This window comes from Propithecus coquereli, unplaced genomic scaffold (genome assembly GCF_000956105.1).
Source record: "Propithecus coquereli isolate 6110/MARCELLA unplaced genomic scaffold, Pcoq_1.0 Scaffold32, whole genome shotgun sequence".
NCBI classification, from domain to species: domain Eukaryota; kingdom Metazoa; phylum Chordata; class Mammalia; order Primates; family Indriidae; genus Propithecus; species Propithecus coquereli.
Window position 1 is genome coordinate 777,317 of NW_012148841.1, and position 15,775 is coordinate 793,091.

The 15,775-nt window shown below is 35.7% G+C and overlaps 1 protein-coding gene across 2 annotated transcripts in view; it reads right to left on the minus strand.

The window, feature by feature from the left end:
• Positions 1 to 15,775, minus strand: part of GNAI1 (guanine nucleotide binding protein (G protein), alpha inhibiting activity polypeptide 1) — an 86,329-nt gene that overhangs the window by 23,038 nt on the left and 47,516 nt on the right. For both annotated transcript variants that reach the window (XM_012650355.1, XM_012650356.1), the window contains exons 2-3: positions 4,305 to 4,347; positions 4,072 to 4,213 (exon numbers count right to left, since the gene is read on the minus strand). In XM_012650355.1, coding sequence (XP_012505809.1) covers positions 4,072 to 4,213; positions 4,305 to 4,347 — 185 coding nt within the window. The remainder of the gene's footprint in view (positions 1 to 4,071; positions 4,214 to 4,304; positions 4,348 to 15,775) is intronic.

The following is a 15,775-nucleotide window of genomic DNA, read 5'->3' on the forward strand; positions in this document are numbered from 1 at the left end:
ATAAATCTGTATTTTTAAAACTATCAGAGTTAACATATAAATTACTCTTGTCAGTTGATAGAAACCATCTAAACATTTACCCTTAATTTCTAATACTGATTTTGTGCTTATTCTTGTGATCCACGGACCACATTTTGAGCACCACTGTCCGACATACCTAGTGCCTGAAACATGCTAATAGGCCCTTGTGTAATAGTTCTCAAACTTCACATTATTAGAAACATAATAATCGGAATTATCAATATATTATCATCCACAGATAGACAACCCTCATTTTGAGAAAGTCTTGAAAGGATATTAGGCATAAAATTTGATAGCTCAATGCCTGCCTTGAAAACAATTTTGTTTCCTCTCATTTTGAATAACTAATGTGTAATCTCTTGCAAATCTGGTAACTGTCAAATATAAAGCAAACCACAGAAAATCAGTCACCATTTCTTAAAATTTTACATCTTTTTACTCAGTTCTCACCAAATCAACCTATATAATAAGATGTAATCCCAATCAAAATACCAACAGGCTTTTGTTGTTTGTTTTATTTCAACAAGATTGAAACAAATCCTAGGGGTAATTAGGATTTGTTTCAATTTGGGGGGAATTATGGATTGGGGGAATTAAACTGACTCTCAAGTTCATCTGGAAGAGAAATGCATGATAACTCTTGATATCTGGTAAAAGGATGATAGGATGGGATGCGGTTATCTTACTCTACCAAATACCAATTAATTCTATGAAGTGATAGATAGAAATTAAAATAATGTGATTCTGACAACATAGCACAATAATTATAAAATATAACAACAATAATTACAGCAACAACATTTACTGAGCATCTGTTATGACCAAGGCATGTGGTAGTGCTTAATATTCATCATGTTGTTATTCCTCACAACCCTAAAAGATAGATGTCATCATTATATCCATTTTATTATGATGAAACAAGCTTAGAGGTTAAGTAATTTAATAAGTGACTAATGTGGGAAAAAAACTAATACATCAATGAAAAAAATGGAGTCCAGAAACACACCCAATTTAATGCTAAGGGTAGCATTTTCAAGTCACTGAGGAATGGACTAATTATTTAATAAGTGGCTGCACTACAAGAGATGATCAGATTATAGAATTTATTTAGATTTAACCTAGCAACAAATAGAAATAACATTTACAGGTACATGAAGAGATAAGTATAAAAAATAAACTATAAACACTCTAGAACAATAAGTGAATTTTTAAAAATAATTGCAAGGTGAAGAATTGCCTTTCTAACAAGAAACAAAACACAGAGAAGTCAAAATTGATTATGAAAATCTTAATAGTACTGCAACAAGAAAAGCAGTATTTCAAAAAAGTAAAAGAAATATGCTGGCCCAAAATATCTGCAATATATAATGAAGGGTTAATATCCCTAGTAGCCAAAACGAATCAATGTGAAAAGGATAACCAAATAGAACCGAGTAAAGATTACTAAGAGGAGTTCACAGAAGAAATATTATACAAATAGACAAAATGTTTTAAAACGATTCTCAACTTCACTAAAAACCAACAATATAAAAATAAAGAAAAAAGAAAGACAATATTTCTCATTCATCAGATGTTTAATATTAAAATGTTGATAATATTAATATCTGAGTCGGCTAGACTCTGGGAAAACAGACATTGATGAATAGTTGTTAGGAAAGATTATTCACGTTGCTTTTCTTTGGAAAGTAAATCTGTGGTACGTATCAAAATTAAATATCTGGTTAACCTTCAACTCAGAGTTAATACTTCCAGGGACTGATACTTCAGAAATAGAAGCATACTGACTGCCTTTGAATATATCGTTTCTTATTCATTCTTAGAATGCTTTTTCCCTGTTTTTGTCTAGAAAACTCTTACTCACATTTCAATACTCGGTTCAAATGTCCCTTCCTCATGTCCGGGCCATGATTAATTCATCTTGGTCTTCCTTAGCACAATTCCAAAAGCCGAGTAGTATTTTAAAAGCATATATACATGGGAGGCAACACAGAACATGGAGTGGACCCACTCAGAAGCAACGTGAGAACATGAAGATATTTGTGTGAATGAGTTAATGATGGCTAAAGCAAACAGAAGTAATAGTCTGAAGGTAGGAAGAAAATAGTTACTGGGGAATAGCCAGAAAGAGTCTAAAAAGAGTGGGACTAAAGATGAGCAAAAACAGAACCACATATAGATTCCTAAGCATCAGAAAACTGGTTAAAAAAAAAAAAAAAAAAAGCTTGTGGTGAGAAAGTAGTTATTTCCAGTTTTGAAACTAAGCCCAAGTTAGGTTTAAAAAAATTTTTAAGAAAGGAGGAAAAAACAGTATTTCTTGAGAGAAAAACTTGAAAAGGGAAAAGAACTCATAAAAGCTGCTTGCATTGACCCTTCATTATCTCCTAAAAAGGAGGCTACCAAACTTTTCTCTCTTATAACCATATATAAAATCTGAATGCAGAATACTATATATAAGAATTTGATAAAAGGTTTAAATTACCGTAATTGGAACTGCTATAAAGTGCAATTTATATTAATTCTTTCTCCTTAATCTAAGTGTTTCCCTTCTGTATATTTATTTTAAGCCAAGATTAAAAAGCTCAGTGTGATTAATGTTTCCAAGTAGATTTCAAGATCATTTTTAATAATTATTCATAACATTCTAAATTGTCTTTTGTGAAACAAGATTTGATCATATCCAGAACATTTTTTTGCCTTATCTACTACCCAATCTGTAATTTAGGCATATATCATTTATTCATTCAACAAATGCTTTTTCAGCTCAAAAGCATTTGCTGAATGAATAAATGATAAATGCATAAATTATTAAAAATGATCTTGAAGTCTACTTGAAAAATTTTAATGAATCACACTAAGCTTTTAAATCTTCGTTTAAAATAAAAACCTTAGAAAATAAATATGGCCCAGTAACTTATAAGAAAAATTTAAAGTAACTTATTAAAAATAAGGCTTATTTTACCGATTTCTCCATATTATTTCTACCATATTCCCTAATGATTCTTTCATTCAGTTTTCATTCATATTAAGTATGAATTGGGTTTGTATAAGTAAAAAATCTAGCTGACACTAAGACAAAAAAAAAGTTATAGTCTCTATATTGAATGCATAAAAATATGAAGGAACTATAAAAATAAATAGTAATAACAACATAATAATACATCTACTTTGTATAAAAATATTAAAAAATTAAGCTAGGGATTTGGCTAAAGGTTTCTGGTCAAGTTTTATACTAAGTCATTAAAAAAAGACTCACAGTAAAGCATGAGCTATACACAAATAACGAACTTGAAATAGATTAAGAAATCAAACAGAAGCTGAGTCGGAAAAGAAAAAAAAGAAGGTATCCTCTGGATTGGTTCAGGGCTGTTTCAAATCAACTGAAACAACTTATTGGTCCAAATAAGGAAGCACAAGCACAGTGCCTTGGTCACCACTAGCTGTATGGCAATCTTTCTATCACATATTTCAGTTTCTCTCTTGGCAAAATAAAGGAATGGAACTAGCTTGTTTCCAATGGTCTCCTTTAGCTCTAAAATTCTGTACGTACTTTTTCATAGCCAATATTTTCCTATTCCAAAGATAAGCAAACTTTTATACGATTTTCATTTTTCAATTTTTCAAGATTAGATTGCTTTTTAGTCTGGGCATGAATACAAATAATTAGATCATTTCAGCATTCCAAATTATAGAAACAGATTTTGAAGAGGGCCAGCATAAGCAGTTTACTCAGTACTATCTACTAAAAATTGTTAGGGGGATATAGGTGTACCTAATACAACATGTTGTAAAGAAAGTATAACAGTGATTATTCAGTTGATCATCTGATAAAGAAAGCATAGCTATAAAGGAAAGATTATACAATCCCATATATTCTTACTTCACTCACACTTCTAATGCACTCAACTCACTTTACTCACTTTTATACTTTTGACTCCTTTTATAAAACAATCCTGCTAGGTGACATACCTATTTTATATAGCATGGTATTAACATGCAAGTTATTCTGTTTACTCATCAATCAGGCCTGTTCCAACAAACTTAATAACTTACCGCCCGAGCTGAGTCACCAAAGTCTATCTTCAACCTCCCCATGGCCCGAATGATGGCAATAATTGACTGAATGGTGTTACTATAGACCACTGCTTTGTACTGTTTACACTCCTCTTCTGAATAACCAGCTTCATGGATAATTCTAAACAAGACAAAAGGAAAAAAAAGAACCTTAATTTCCTTCGATGGAAAGGTAAACATAGAAAACAAATTTAATGTTTAAATCTACTTACTTCATCTGCTTCACAATTGTACTTTTCCCAGATTCACCAGCACCTAAAAAAATAAAAGATTTCTAACTTCATCATTATCACTTAATTATATACAACCTCCAACACACATATACACACTTCCCCCCCTCCACACTCTCTCTCTCTGAGTCATATTTTATATTGAGAGACAAAGCAGCAAATATTAGGATGAACAAGTCTAAAGATCAAATGTACAACATAAGGACTACAATTAATAATACTGTATTGTATTCGGGACTTTTGCCAAATTAGATTACAGCTGTTCTTGCCACAGGGGGAAAAATGGGCAACTATGAGAGGCTGAATATGCTCATTTCTTTCACTATTGTAACCATTTTACTATAAATTGATGTATGTATCTTATAACATGTTTTATACCTTAAACATACAAAATTGATTTAAAAATTAAATAAATAAAATGAGCTGTATTAGTTTCTAAGTCCCATCTGCCTATTACTTCATAATAAATTCAATAAACTCAACTGAAAAAATGCTTTCATTGTTCTTTATGTATATTCTCTAAAGCATTAAAAAAGTTCCATCTTCTACAACTTAAACTGACTCACTATAAATTAGTTTTATTCGAGATTTTGCTCCTCCCATCGGAAGGTGTTTTAACTGCTTGACCAATTATCTTAATTTTAACCTTTGGTTCTTGTTAAATACAGCAGCGGTGCAAAGAAGCGCCATGAAAAATAATTTTAAAATATCGGATGTTTGAATAGCTATGTGTCATGCAATGTGTGTTTAATCCCGATTATTAAACACCTAATACATGGCCAACATGATTTGCTAGCACTGGGGATGCAATGAGTGTGCTGGACAAAAATGTTTCCTCCCAAGTTGTTTTTTTCATTTTCCTTTTCATGCAAGTCATAAAGCCAGCAGCCATTCTCAAAACTCTCCCTCACTCTCTCCATACACAGGGTCTCCTCACGATTTGAGTCCCTGCCATTATGTTATCCCAACATGAAAACATTACTAGTGAAATGGCCACTTATAAAATTAGGGACCTCTTAAGTAGCCTTCCCACTTAACAATAGCTGCTATCCTGATACCAAATTAGATCAATGATTTGTCAGGCTCCTCTTGATTGCTGGATATTGAGAACATCTGAGCACAGGACACAAGCTATGAAAGCTATGACAAAACTATCCTTTGGCTTCAGATGTCCTCGAGGAATTTATTACTGTTTGAGAGACAGGGCCCAGGATTTTCCATACTGAAGCTCATATTCCCATTTTCCCAGGGCCATTCCTATAGCACTTTATGCTCAGCATTACTGAACAACTTACAGGTCCAAGAACACCCACTGCTGATCATTTCACACATCTTCAAACTCAGTTTCCCCTGCCAAAACGCAGTTTGCTCTGCTCTTGCCACCTTGGCAATCTTCTACCAAACACCAAACTTAATCTCCTTTGTCAACCTCTCCTGAACCACTCTGCATGTGACTGCTGCCGCCTCTCACTCAGCACGTTTGTATTTGAATTCTCAGCAGCTAGCTTGTGCTAGACATGCAGTCAACCAACCAGAAATGTCCTTGGATTTATGTAAGCTATTTGTGACTGATACAATTAGAGGATGACTACAGCCCAGACTGTAGCTTCTGGGCTGAATCTCGCCTTTTGCCCTTTTTGCCCTCCAGCCACACAGACAGACACACACACATCCAAACCATCAGAGGCATCTGAAAACAGGTTGTACTGAAATGGTCTATTTGAAAATCTGGGGATAAAACTGCCTAAATTTTACTTGTGGTATGATATTCAGGAAATTTTCCCCAAATACCCTCACAATACAAAAGCAAGGCACTGAATAAACAACAAGAGCATTCTTCATTTACAGACAGCCTTTGAATCTTTCAGGGTATCTGCCAATAAAAACAATTCCAAGATAAACAACCCATTATTTATTAATCAACAACAGTATACTTGGCTCTGTGAAAAGCACAACTGCAGGCATTATGGCTCACGCATTTCTCTGATCCAGGGGCAGTCCACCCAAGTAATACAACCTACACAGTTTCCAGCACGACTGTCTTTAAGAGACAGCTCTGGGTTTTCAGAGTACTGGAAGTTGAGTCAGCAACTGCCCTGCTGTGATGATGGGACATTCTAGATCCCAATATCCATACACAAGGGTGCTCATTCCACAGGCATAATTGAGCTTTGATGAATAGCCGCCCATGATCCATTTTGTTAGTGAAAAAATTCAAAAGCCCAGAGAAAGGCTCAAGCAATATAACCTAGTGAGGTGTGTGAGCCACACAAGGAAGAAAATCAGAAATAGCAAAAAATAAGACAGTTTCCAGTTGAACTACGTATGTATAGTTGAGAACTTTTAAATCTTAATCAAAAAGAAACAAATTTTCCTGATTTCCTGACATTAAGTTCTAATCACTCTATAGCTCTTAAAATAATTGGTAATGTGAGACAATTAGCTTACTTTGCAATGAGCATCTAGTCAATGGCTTGCGGTTCAAAAAAATTCTGAAATCTATTTATCATTAGAGAGTACAGATGGCAGTCATACTAACTGAATTTCTACTTTATTAGTCACAAAGTACTCTTTGTGGAGTAGAGATCTCCCAGGCAGAAATCCTGCAAAAATCTTTCAAAGCTTAGCAATTTACATGATTAGTTTTCAATTCTCACTTCCATGCAGTGAGACTCATAGCAGGAAAATTACAAATGCCACGTGGTTACGGTTTCAACATTTTAAATACTGGCATTCTCTCCATACAATACACAGGAAAGAGTTAATGGTTGTTCTCTAAAAATCTCAGTCAGCACAGTCACTTTTGAGAGGCTGGCAGAAAGAAACATTGTAAAAAACAAACAAAAAAAAACAACCAACAGAGGGGAGTGGAAGGGCACGGGCTGGGGGAAAGGGTACATTTTTCCAGCAGTAGTCAGCCAGGCTTGGCTGCTCCTACTTTTCACTTAAATCCAGAGTGGGATAAGAGGTGCTCCCATCCTACCAAAAGCAACTGCAAGAAAAATAAGCAATACATAACATCTATCAATCAGGAAAGATCAGAGTGTATACCACTTGGAGGTACAAGGCCTGGCTGGTCAAGGTGACTAAGTGGCCTGCAAAGGGACTGTCAACAAGCTGGCCATTGTACAGTGAGACTGTAGAGGGACAGTGTGTGCACTATGGTTATGGGTGGCCCATGACTATAAAGCAAAGGTGGCACACTGAGGAGGAGCCCTCCCTAGGTCTCCTGCAAGAAGGAAGTGGCTGGGAGATAATATTGAGCCCAGCAGGTATGTGAAGTGGAGCTTGGCAAATGAGAAGACGGCACCACACAGATGTTGTACGGGCAAAGGAGCACCACCACAGTAACACAGAGGAGAACTCATCTGCAGTTTGGGGTCTCAAACATACAGCAGCCTACTCATAGGATCCCCGAAAGGAAATGAATTGAGCTGAGCCAGGATAAAGAAAGGAAGGGAGAGGAAGAGGAAAAACTAAAAACAAATCAGGACCTAAGTAAAGTAACTCTTGCTAGACTCTAATTCCTTGAATAGAATTATGTAATTTACTAGTATAAAAATGATAGTCCAACAGCATCTGCCTCTGATTTTGCTGAGGGGTAGTACAGAAAATTTTAAAGTTTTAACTGCTGGCAAAGTTGTTTTTTTTTTTTTTCCTTAAAAAAAAGCAAAACAAAAACAAACAAAAACATCTCTGACCTCAGAAAATAAATACTTTTTTTGAAGGAAAATTCTTTGTTCAACTTTCTGCTTAAGGTCATATTTGTATCATTTATTTCTTGGCTTCAGAGTTCTAAGCTGCCCACCATCAAAGGCTGTTCCAGCTATAATATGGTGATTTAGTCATATTATCTTATGCTGAATTCCTGATACCACCACTCTCCTTTTAAGAAATTCCAATTTTTATGTAGAATTTAATAACTTAAAATGTTAACATTGAATAAGACTAAACTGCAATTTAGTTTTAAATGAAATAAAACTAAATTAAAAGTGCATTTAAAATCACTTTTGTTTATCATAGTAATATTATAAGATTAACAAGATACAGACCCTTATATTTAATACAGAAGCAAACAAAGGGGGCATAAGGGCAAATATAAATAAAAAAATAAGAGGTTTAGTTCTCCCTGTTGAAAGTAAGGGTAAAAATTTCCCTCCCCTCCTTTTCCTTACAGCTGAGGTCCCCAAACCCCAGGCTGCGGACTGGTACCCCTTCTGCCTGTTAGGAACTGGGCCGCACAGCAGGAGGTGAACAGTGGGCAAGAGAGCAGAAACTTCATCTGTATTTACAGCTGCTCCCCATCACCCACATCACTGCCTGAGCTCTCTGCCTCCTGTGAGATCAGCAGTGGCACTAGATTATCATAGGAGTGCAAACCCTAATATTGTAAACTGCACACGTGAAGGAGGGAGCTAGGCTGCACACAAATCATCTCAAAACCATCCCCCCCGCATGCTCCATGGAAAAATTGTCTTCCATGAAACTGGTCCCTGGTGCCAAAAAGGTTGGGGACCACTGCCTTACAGCACTTACTTTAGAAAAATTATAACTGGAAATACTTTCCCCATTCTTTGAAATGTATATAATAAATCCTTTTGAAAACTAAATAGGGCTTTGTCAGCTTCTCAAGGACCTGCAGCCTTCTCTTTGAAATGTAAACATCAACGGAGATATTAATACTTCCATGGCACCTTGCTCCTAGATGCAAAACTACCTCAATTCATAAAGACAGAAGATTGTTTCTCCGTAAGACAAGGCCAATTAGCTAACACAGATGGTCATCCCAACTACCACAGTAAAGTTAGGAAGAACTATGTGTGACAAAAGGTGCCGACAAGTCCTCTTGAGGACATAGTTATTGTTTATCTTGTAAATATGTAAGTAATGGGTTGTACTAGCTTGGCTATATGAGGGGGTGAGATTTGTTTATACAATCTCTTAGCAGACCGCCTGTGATGCATATCAGATTCTGGTCTAATGCTTATTTAATAATATAAATGTTTTATTTCTCTACTACTTTTGTGGAGAGGATTTCTGGGCTGGGAGAAGATTTTGTTTTTAAGTATCATTTCCCAACAGGAATAATAATCTAAAATCTTTTCTATTTAGCTATAAGAAGCTCTGAACTTATAGTTAAATAAATATTTATGTATATATGGGATATATCTGACATTCTGGGATGGAAGAATAATTTGACAATGGCTGTAAACAACAAAATCCAAATCGAAAGCCTCAAAATGACCCCACTTTCCCCAATCTTAACTTCCCATAAAACTACTCCCCAAACCATCCATTTCTGTGATAGGTATCACACTATTACACTGAGCAAGAATAAATGCACACAAAGGAAATGAAATCAGTACACTGAAGAGAGATCTGCACTCCCATGTTCATTGCAGCATTATTCACAATAGCCAAGATATGGAATCAACCTAAACGTCTGTCAGGAGATGAATGGACAAAGGAAATGTGTTGTGTGTGATACACATACACACACACACACACACACACACACAATAGAATACTATTCAGTCTTAAAAAGAAGGAAATCCTGCCATTTGTGACAATATAGATGAACCTGGAGGACATTATGCTAAGTGAAGAAGCCTGGCACAGAAAGACAAATACATGATTGTACTTACACAGTATGTAGAGTCTAAAAAGGTCAAACTCAGAGCGGAATGGTGATTACCAGGGGCGTCGGGCAGATGTGTTGGGGTGATGTTGGTCAAAGGGTACAAAGTTTCAGTTAGGATGAGTAAGTTCTGGAAATCTATTATACAGCATGTATACTTGAAACTTGTTAAGAGAATAGATCTTAAAATGTTCTCACTACAAAGAAATGATAAGTATGTGAGGTAATCAACATGTTAATTAGCTTGATTTAATCATATATATCCAGGCACTAAAACATATATATTTACATTGTAAATATATATAATTTTTATATGTCAAAAAAAAGAAGGAACCAACCCTGCAGGTACCTTGATTTTGGACCTCTAGCCTGCAGAACTGTGAAAGAATACATTTAGGTAATAATAATAATAAAAAAAGAATGAATGCACATAAAAGGCTACTCTAGAAAGGTAGGACAAAAGAAAGAACTGTGTGGGGCACTTGCTCTTTCCTGCCAGCCCATTCAAATAGATCATTCAGGTAACTGAATTGACAGACCACGTTCCTAAAATTCGAGTATACAGACGCACAAGGTGAAGGTCGGAAGGCCACAGCATATTCTTGAGGGTCTATTTGTATAGTGATTAAAAAATAAGAAATTTTGTGTCCCTTGCATGCCACCATACATCTGAACAGAGCCGTCCATTTTCAAGGTCTATATTTGAGTTTGTTTTTAAAACTACCTAAGATACCTAAGCAAGTGTCAAATATAGTGTCTTGGGGACCTCTCCATCTACCACTCTATTTGTTTTGGCTATCAATCACCTGACCCCTTGCCACTAAAGAAGGTGTCAAGTGTTCCCAGCTGGCCCATCAGAGGTGTGTCATCAGGAATAAAATTCCTCACTGAACAAAACATTTTACAAATTAATATATTTATATATAATATAAAATATATATAAAAACTTAGAAAAGAATCACTTTAGATGAAGTGATTTTTCTCCCCACAAAGGAGTGAGATCTAGACACCAGATTCCTTTCCTGTCTTTTTATGCAACAGCTATACAGAAAGATCACAACACGGAAAGGATGTGAAATCTGTCCCAAAAAGTCATTTTCCATGATCACAAAATGGAGGATGCCATTAAAGGATGGGGCCAAAACAGAGGAAAACAGCACTGAGATTGAGAGAAGACCAGGACAAGAGACAGCACTGCTTGAACCTTTACATGAAGCCATAGTCAGAGAGAACATACAATTTTCCCTCCAAATGGGGACCCTTTTGAAAGTCAAAGCAAACATAGGTAAACCAGGACTGACCTGGGCAAAGCAGGAAATATGTCACTCTAGTCATAACTAAAGACAAGTCCGCCTTGATTTCCAAGCTATGAGAGCGAGCTATGAGTTAGTTTTCTGTCAGGTGGACCCAGAGTCTGGACTAACCCTGTGCCAAGCAGTATTACTTTAATTATCTTGAGCTAATGAGGGAAAAACAAAGGAGGTTAATGATGCATTTGCACCAAGTGAAGGCCAAATGATAAACACTGCATGCTGTCCAAAAGAAACTGAGAGAAGTTGAGGTGGAAAAAGATATGGGAAAATTAAGTCACTGTAGGGCCCACTGTAGAAGAGGCATGTTAAATCAAAAGAATCATATTGCAAGCGCAATTTATTGTGGCTAACATATCATTACTTGTCATATTAAATCAATGCTAATTTTACATTTAAACTTTATATAATTTATAAGAATGTTTTTCTTTATGGTTCATGCAAGATGTATAAACATATGGAATTTTACTTCCTATGACAGTTACACATATTCATGAAAATAATTTAGAACTGCAAAAGGGAGAATGTTTTTCTTCATCAGGAAATCATACATTGCTTTGTCTAAAGCTCAAGTCTAATTGTTCTCATGTTTTTGCTAAGCTGTTACTATTAAGGACCAGTAAATGATCAACATATACACATTTTTTCGACTTTTCCTATGTCAAGCTACAATTCTCCATAGGCCTCTCTCACATTTGCAAACATCTGTGAGCAGAGGTACCAACTACCTTTGTTCCCAACTACCTTTTCAAGTATGTCTATATAGAGAACAACCTTGGAAGACACAGGTAATGTCTCCCTCCACAGCAGAGGGAAGGTTTGTTTACTATCCAGTATAATAAAGATAATGTATCCTCCAGGACAAAGGTCAGGCAGACTTATTGTGCATTATTTAAAAAAAAAAAAAAACCCTAAGGTACCTATACTATACCATAACCCACTGCTTGTGCAGCCATCACCTGGAACTGTTCATGTTCCCCTTACGGAATTGTGGCTTAGAAAATCACCACAAATGCTGATTCTCTAGCATAATTGCTCTAATAAAGTCCTTTTTTGTCTCTTAACCAGGAATCTTATGTCTTTTGTCAGCTACCATGAAACTGTGGTAGGCTAATTTGTTAGCCTGTAAGCAGGGGAAAGCTTCAGATACTGAACAGTTCTTGACAAAGTATTATGCTTAATTTTAAGTAATTTCCACACTTCTGGTAACTAAGGACACTTCTAGCCATTGTCTTTACTCCTGAATCACTTATCTTTTAAAAATTCTAATCTTTTTCCATCTCAAAGGCTGCTAAAACAAGTTTGCCCAATAAACCTAAAGAAATAGATAGAACTGTGGTTTTATCAAAATATTAATATAATAGCAGTATCTGCATCACCTGGGAATTTGTTGCAAAGGATATTCTCCCACCCAGAGCTTACTGAATGAGAAACTCTAATAAAAGTTGGGTCAAGCAATCTGTGTGTTAACGATCCGATCCCTGCAAGTGATTCTGAAGCATGTAAAGATTGAGAACCACGCATCTTCTTTGAGGAAGAAAAAGGTCACCTCTTTTTTCTTGATTAATGATCATAATATAGTCATAAAGTTGCTACTAGTTATTAAAAACAAATACATTGTCTTATGAAATTACGTTTTCCCTCCCCCCAAATAGCAAGACATGTAGCACTATTTTACATTTCTGCAAACAGCATAATAAAAGGCAGCTTAATTCTCATATCTACTTTAGCATTTAATATACTGCACTATACTTTAGTTGAAATATATGAAGAAAATCCACTTTAAAGTAATTATGTAGTTCAAAAAGGGAAGAGCATTCAATAGCATTTATAGATATTTGTGGATAGTCTTCTTTTATTCTATACCAAAATTTGAAAAGGGGTAACTTCTTAAAGTTTGATTACAATGTGGAATCTGAAGTCATTTCTATGAACTTTTTATACCTTGGCACAATCATACCTTAAAAATATTAAAAATATTCAGTTCCAGACCACTGCAATAAAGCGAATACTGCAATAAGCCAACTCACAAATTTTCTGGTTTCTCAGTGAATATAAAAGTCATATTTACACTCTACTGTAGTCTATTAAGTGTACAATAGCATTATATCTAAAAATACATATATACATATCTTAAATTGCTAAAAGATGCTAACAATCATCTAAGCCTTCAGTGAGTCACAATCTTTTTGCTGGGAGAGGGTCCTGCCTCTATGTTGATGGCTGCTGACTGATCAGGGTGGTGGCTGCTGAAAGTTAGGGTGACTGTGGCAATTTCTTAAAACAATGAAATTTACTACATCAATTGACTCTTTCTTTCAGAAAACATTTTTCTGTAGCATGTGATGCTATCTGATAGCCTTTTACCCACAGTAGAACTTCTTTAAAATTGGAGCCAATCATCTCAAACTCTGAACTGCTTTATCAACTAAGTGTATGTAATATTCTAAATCCTTTGTTGTTATATCAACAATGTTCACAGCATCTGTACCAGGAGTAGATTCCATCTCAATAAACCACTTTCTTTGCTCATCCATAAGAAGCAACTCCTTCCTTGTTAAAGTTTTATCATGAGATTGTAGAAATTCAGTCACATCTTCAGGCTCCACTTCTAATTCTAGTTCTCTTGCTATTTCCACCACATCTGCAGTTACTTCCTCCACTGAAGTCTTGAATCCCTCAAAGTCACCCATGAGGGTTAGAATTAACTTTTTTTAAAGTCCTGTTAATGTTGATATTTTGACCTCCCCCATGAATTGTGAATGTTCTTAATGGCATGTAGAATGGTGAATCCTTTCCAGAAGGTTTCCAATTTACTTTGCCCAGATCTATCAGAGTAATCACTATCTATGGCAGCTATAGCCTCACAAAATGTGTTTCTTAAATAGTAAGAATTGAACGTTGAAATTACTCCATGATTCACAAGCTGCAAAAAGGATGCTGTGTTAGAAGGCATGAAAACAACATTAATTTCTTTGCACATCACCATCAGAGCTCTTGTGTGATCAGGTACGTTGTCATTAATCAGTAATGTTTTAAAAGAAATCTTTTCTTCTGAGCAGTAGGTTTCAACACTAGGCTTAAAATATTCAGTAAACCAAGCTGTAAACAGATGTGCTGTTATCCAGGCTCTGTTGTTCCATTTATAAAGCACAGGCAGCATAGACTTAGCATCATTTTTAAAGGCCCGAGGATTTTCAGAATGGTAAATGAACACTGGCTTCAACTTAAAAGTCACTACCTACATTAGCCCCTAAAAAGAGAGTAAGCCTATCCTTTGAAGCTTCGAAGCCAAGCACTGATTTCTCCCATCTATCTATGAGAGTCCTGGATGGCATCTTCTTATAACAGAAGGCTACTGGAAGGTATCTTCTTCCGATATAAGCCTGTTTTTTCTGCATTGAAAATCTGTTGTTTAGCGTAGCCACCTTAATCAATGATCTCAGCTAGATCTGGAAAACTTGCTGGAGCTTCTACATCAGCACTTGCTCCTTTACCTTGCACTTGTATGTTATGGAGATGGCTTCTCTCCCTAACCCTCATGAACCAACCTCTGCTACCTTCAAACTTTTCTTCTGTAGCTTCCTCACTTCTCCCAGCTTTCACAGAATTGCAGAGAGTTAGGGACTTGCTCTAGATCAGGCTGTGGCTTAAGGGAATGTTGTGGCTGGTTTGATCTTCTATCCAGATCACTAACACTTCCTCTATATCAGCAATAAGGCTGTTTTACTTTCTTATCATTTGTGTGTTCACTGGAGTATCCCTTTTAATTTTCTTCAAGAACTTCTCTGCATTCACAACTTGGCTGTTTGTCACAAGAGGCCTAGCTTTTGGCCTATCTTGGCTTTCAACATGCCTTCCTCACTAAGCTGATTATTTCTAGCCTTTTATTTAAAGTGAGAGACATGTAACTCTGTCTTCCCCTTGAATACTTAGAGGCCATTGTAGGATTATTAATTGGCCTAATTTCAATATTGTTGTGTCTTGGGGAGTAGGGAGGCTAAGGAGAGGGAGAGAGATGGGAACAGCTAGGCAGTGGAGCAATCAGAACACACACGTTTATGAATTTGCTGTCTTACTAAGGATGTGGACATGGTTCGTAGCGCCTCAAAACAATTACTATGGTAACAACAAAAATCATAATCCCAGATCACCACAGCAGATATAATAATAATGAAAAAAAGTTTGAAATATTGTGAGAATTAGCAAAATGTGACAAGACACAATAAAGTGAGCCCACGCTGTTGGAAAAATGGTACCCACAGACTTGCTTGAAGCAGGGTTGCCACAAACCTTCAATTTGTTAAAAAAAAAAAAAAAAAAAAACACACTATGTATGAGATACAGTAAAGAGCAGTAAAATGAGGCATACCTGTACAGTAAATCCATCAGTCTGTCTTGTATTGGAATGAGTCTTTTACCCATGTTGGATCTGGAAGTTGGCTGAGTTATGCAGAACTGCATATTGACATATTTAATTATTTTTATACATATATACATATACA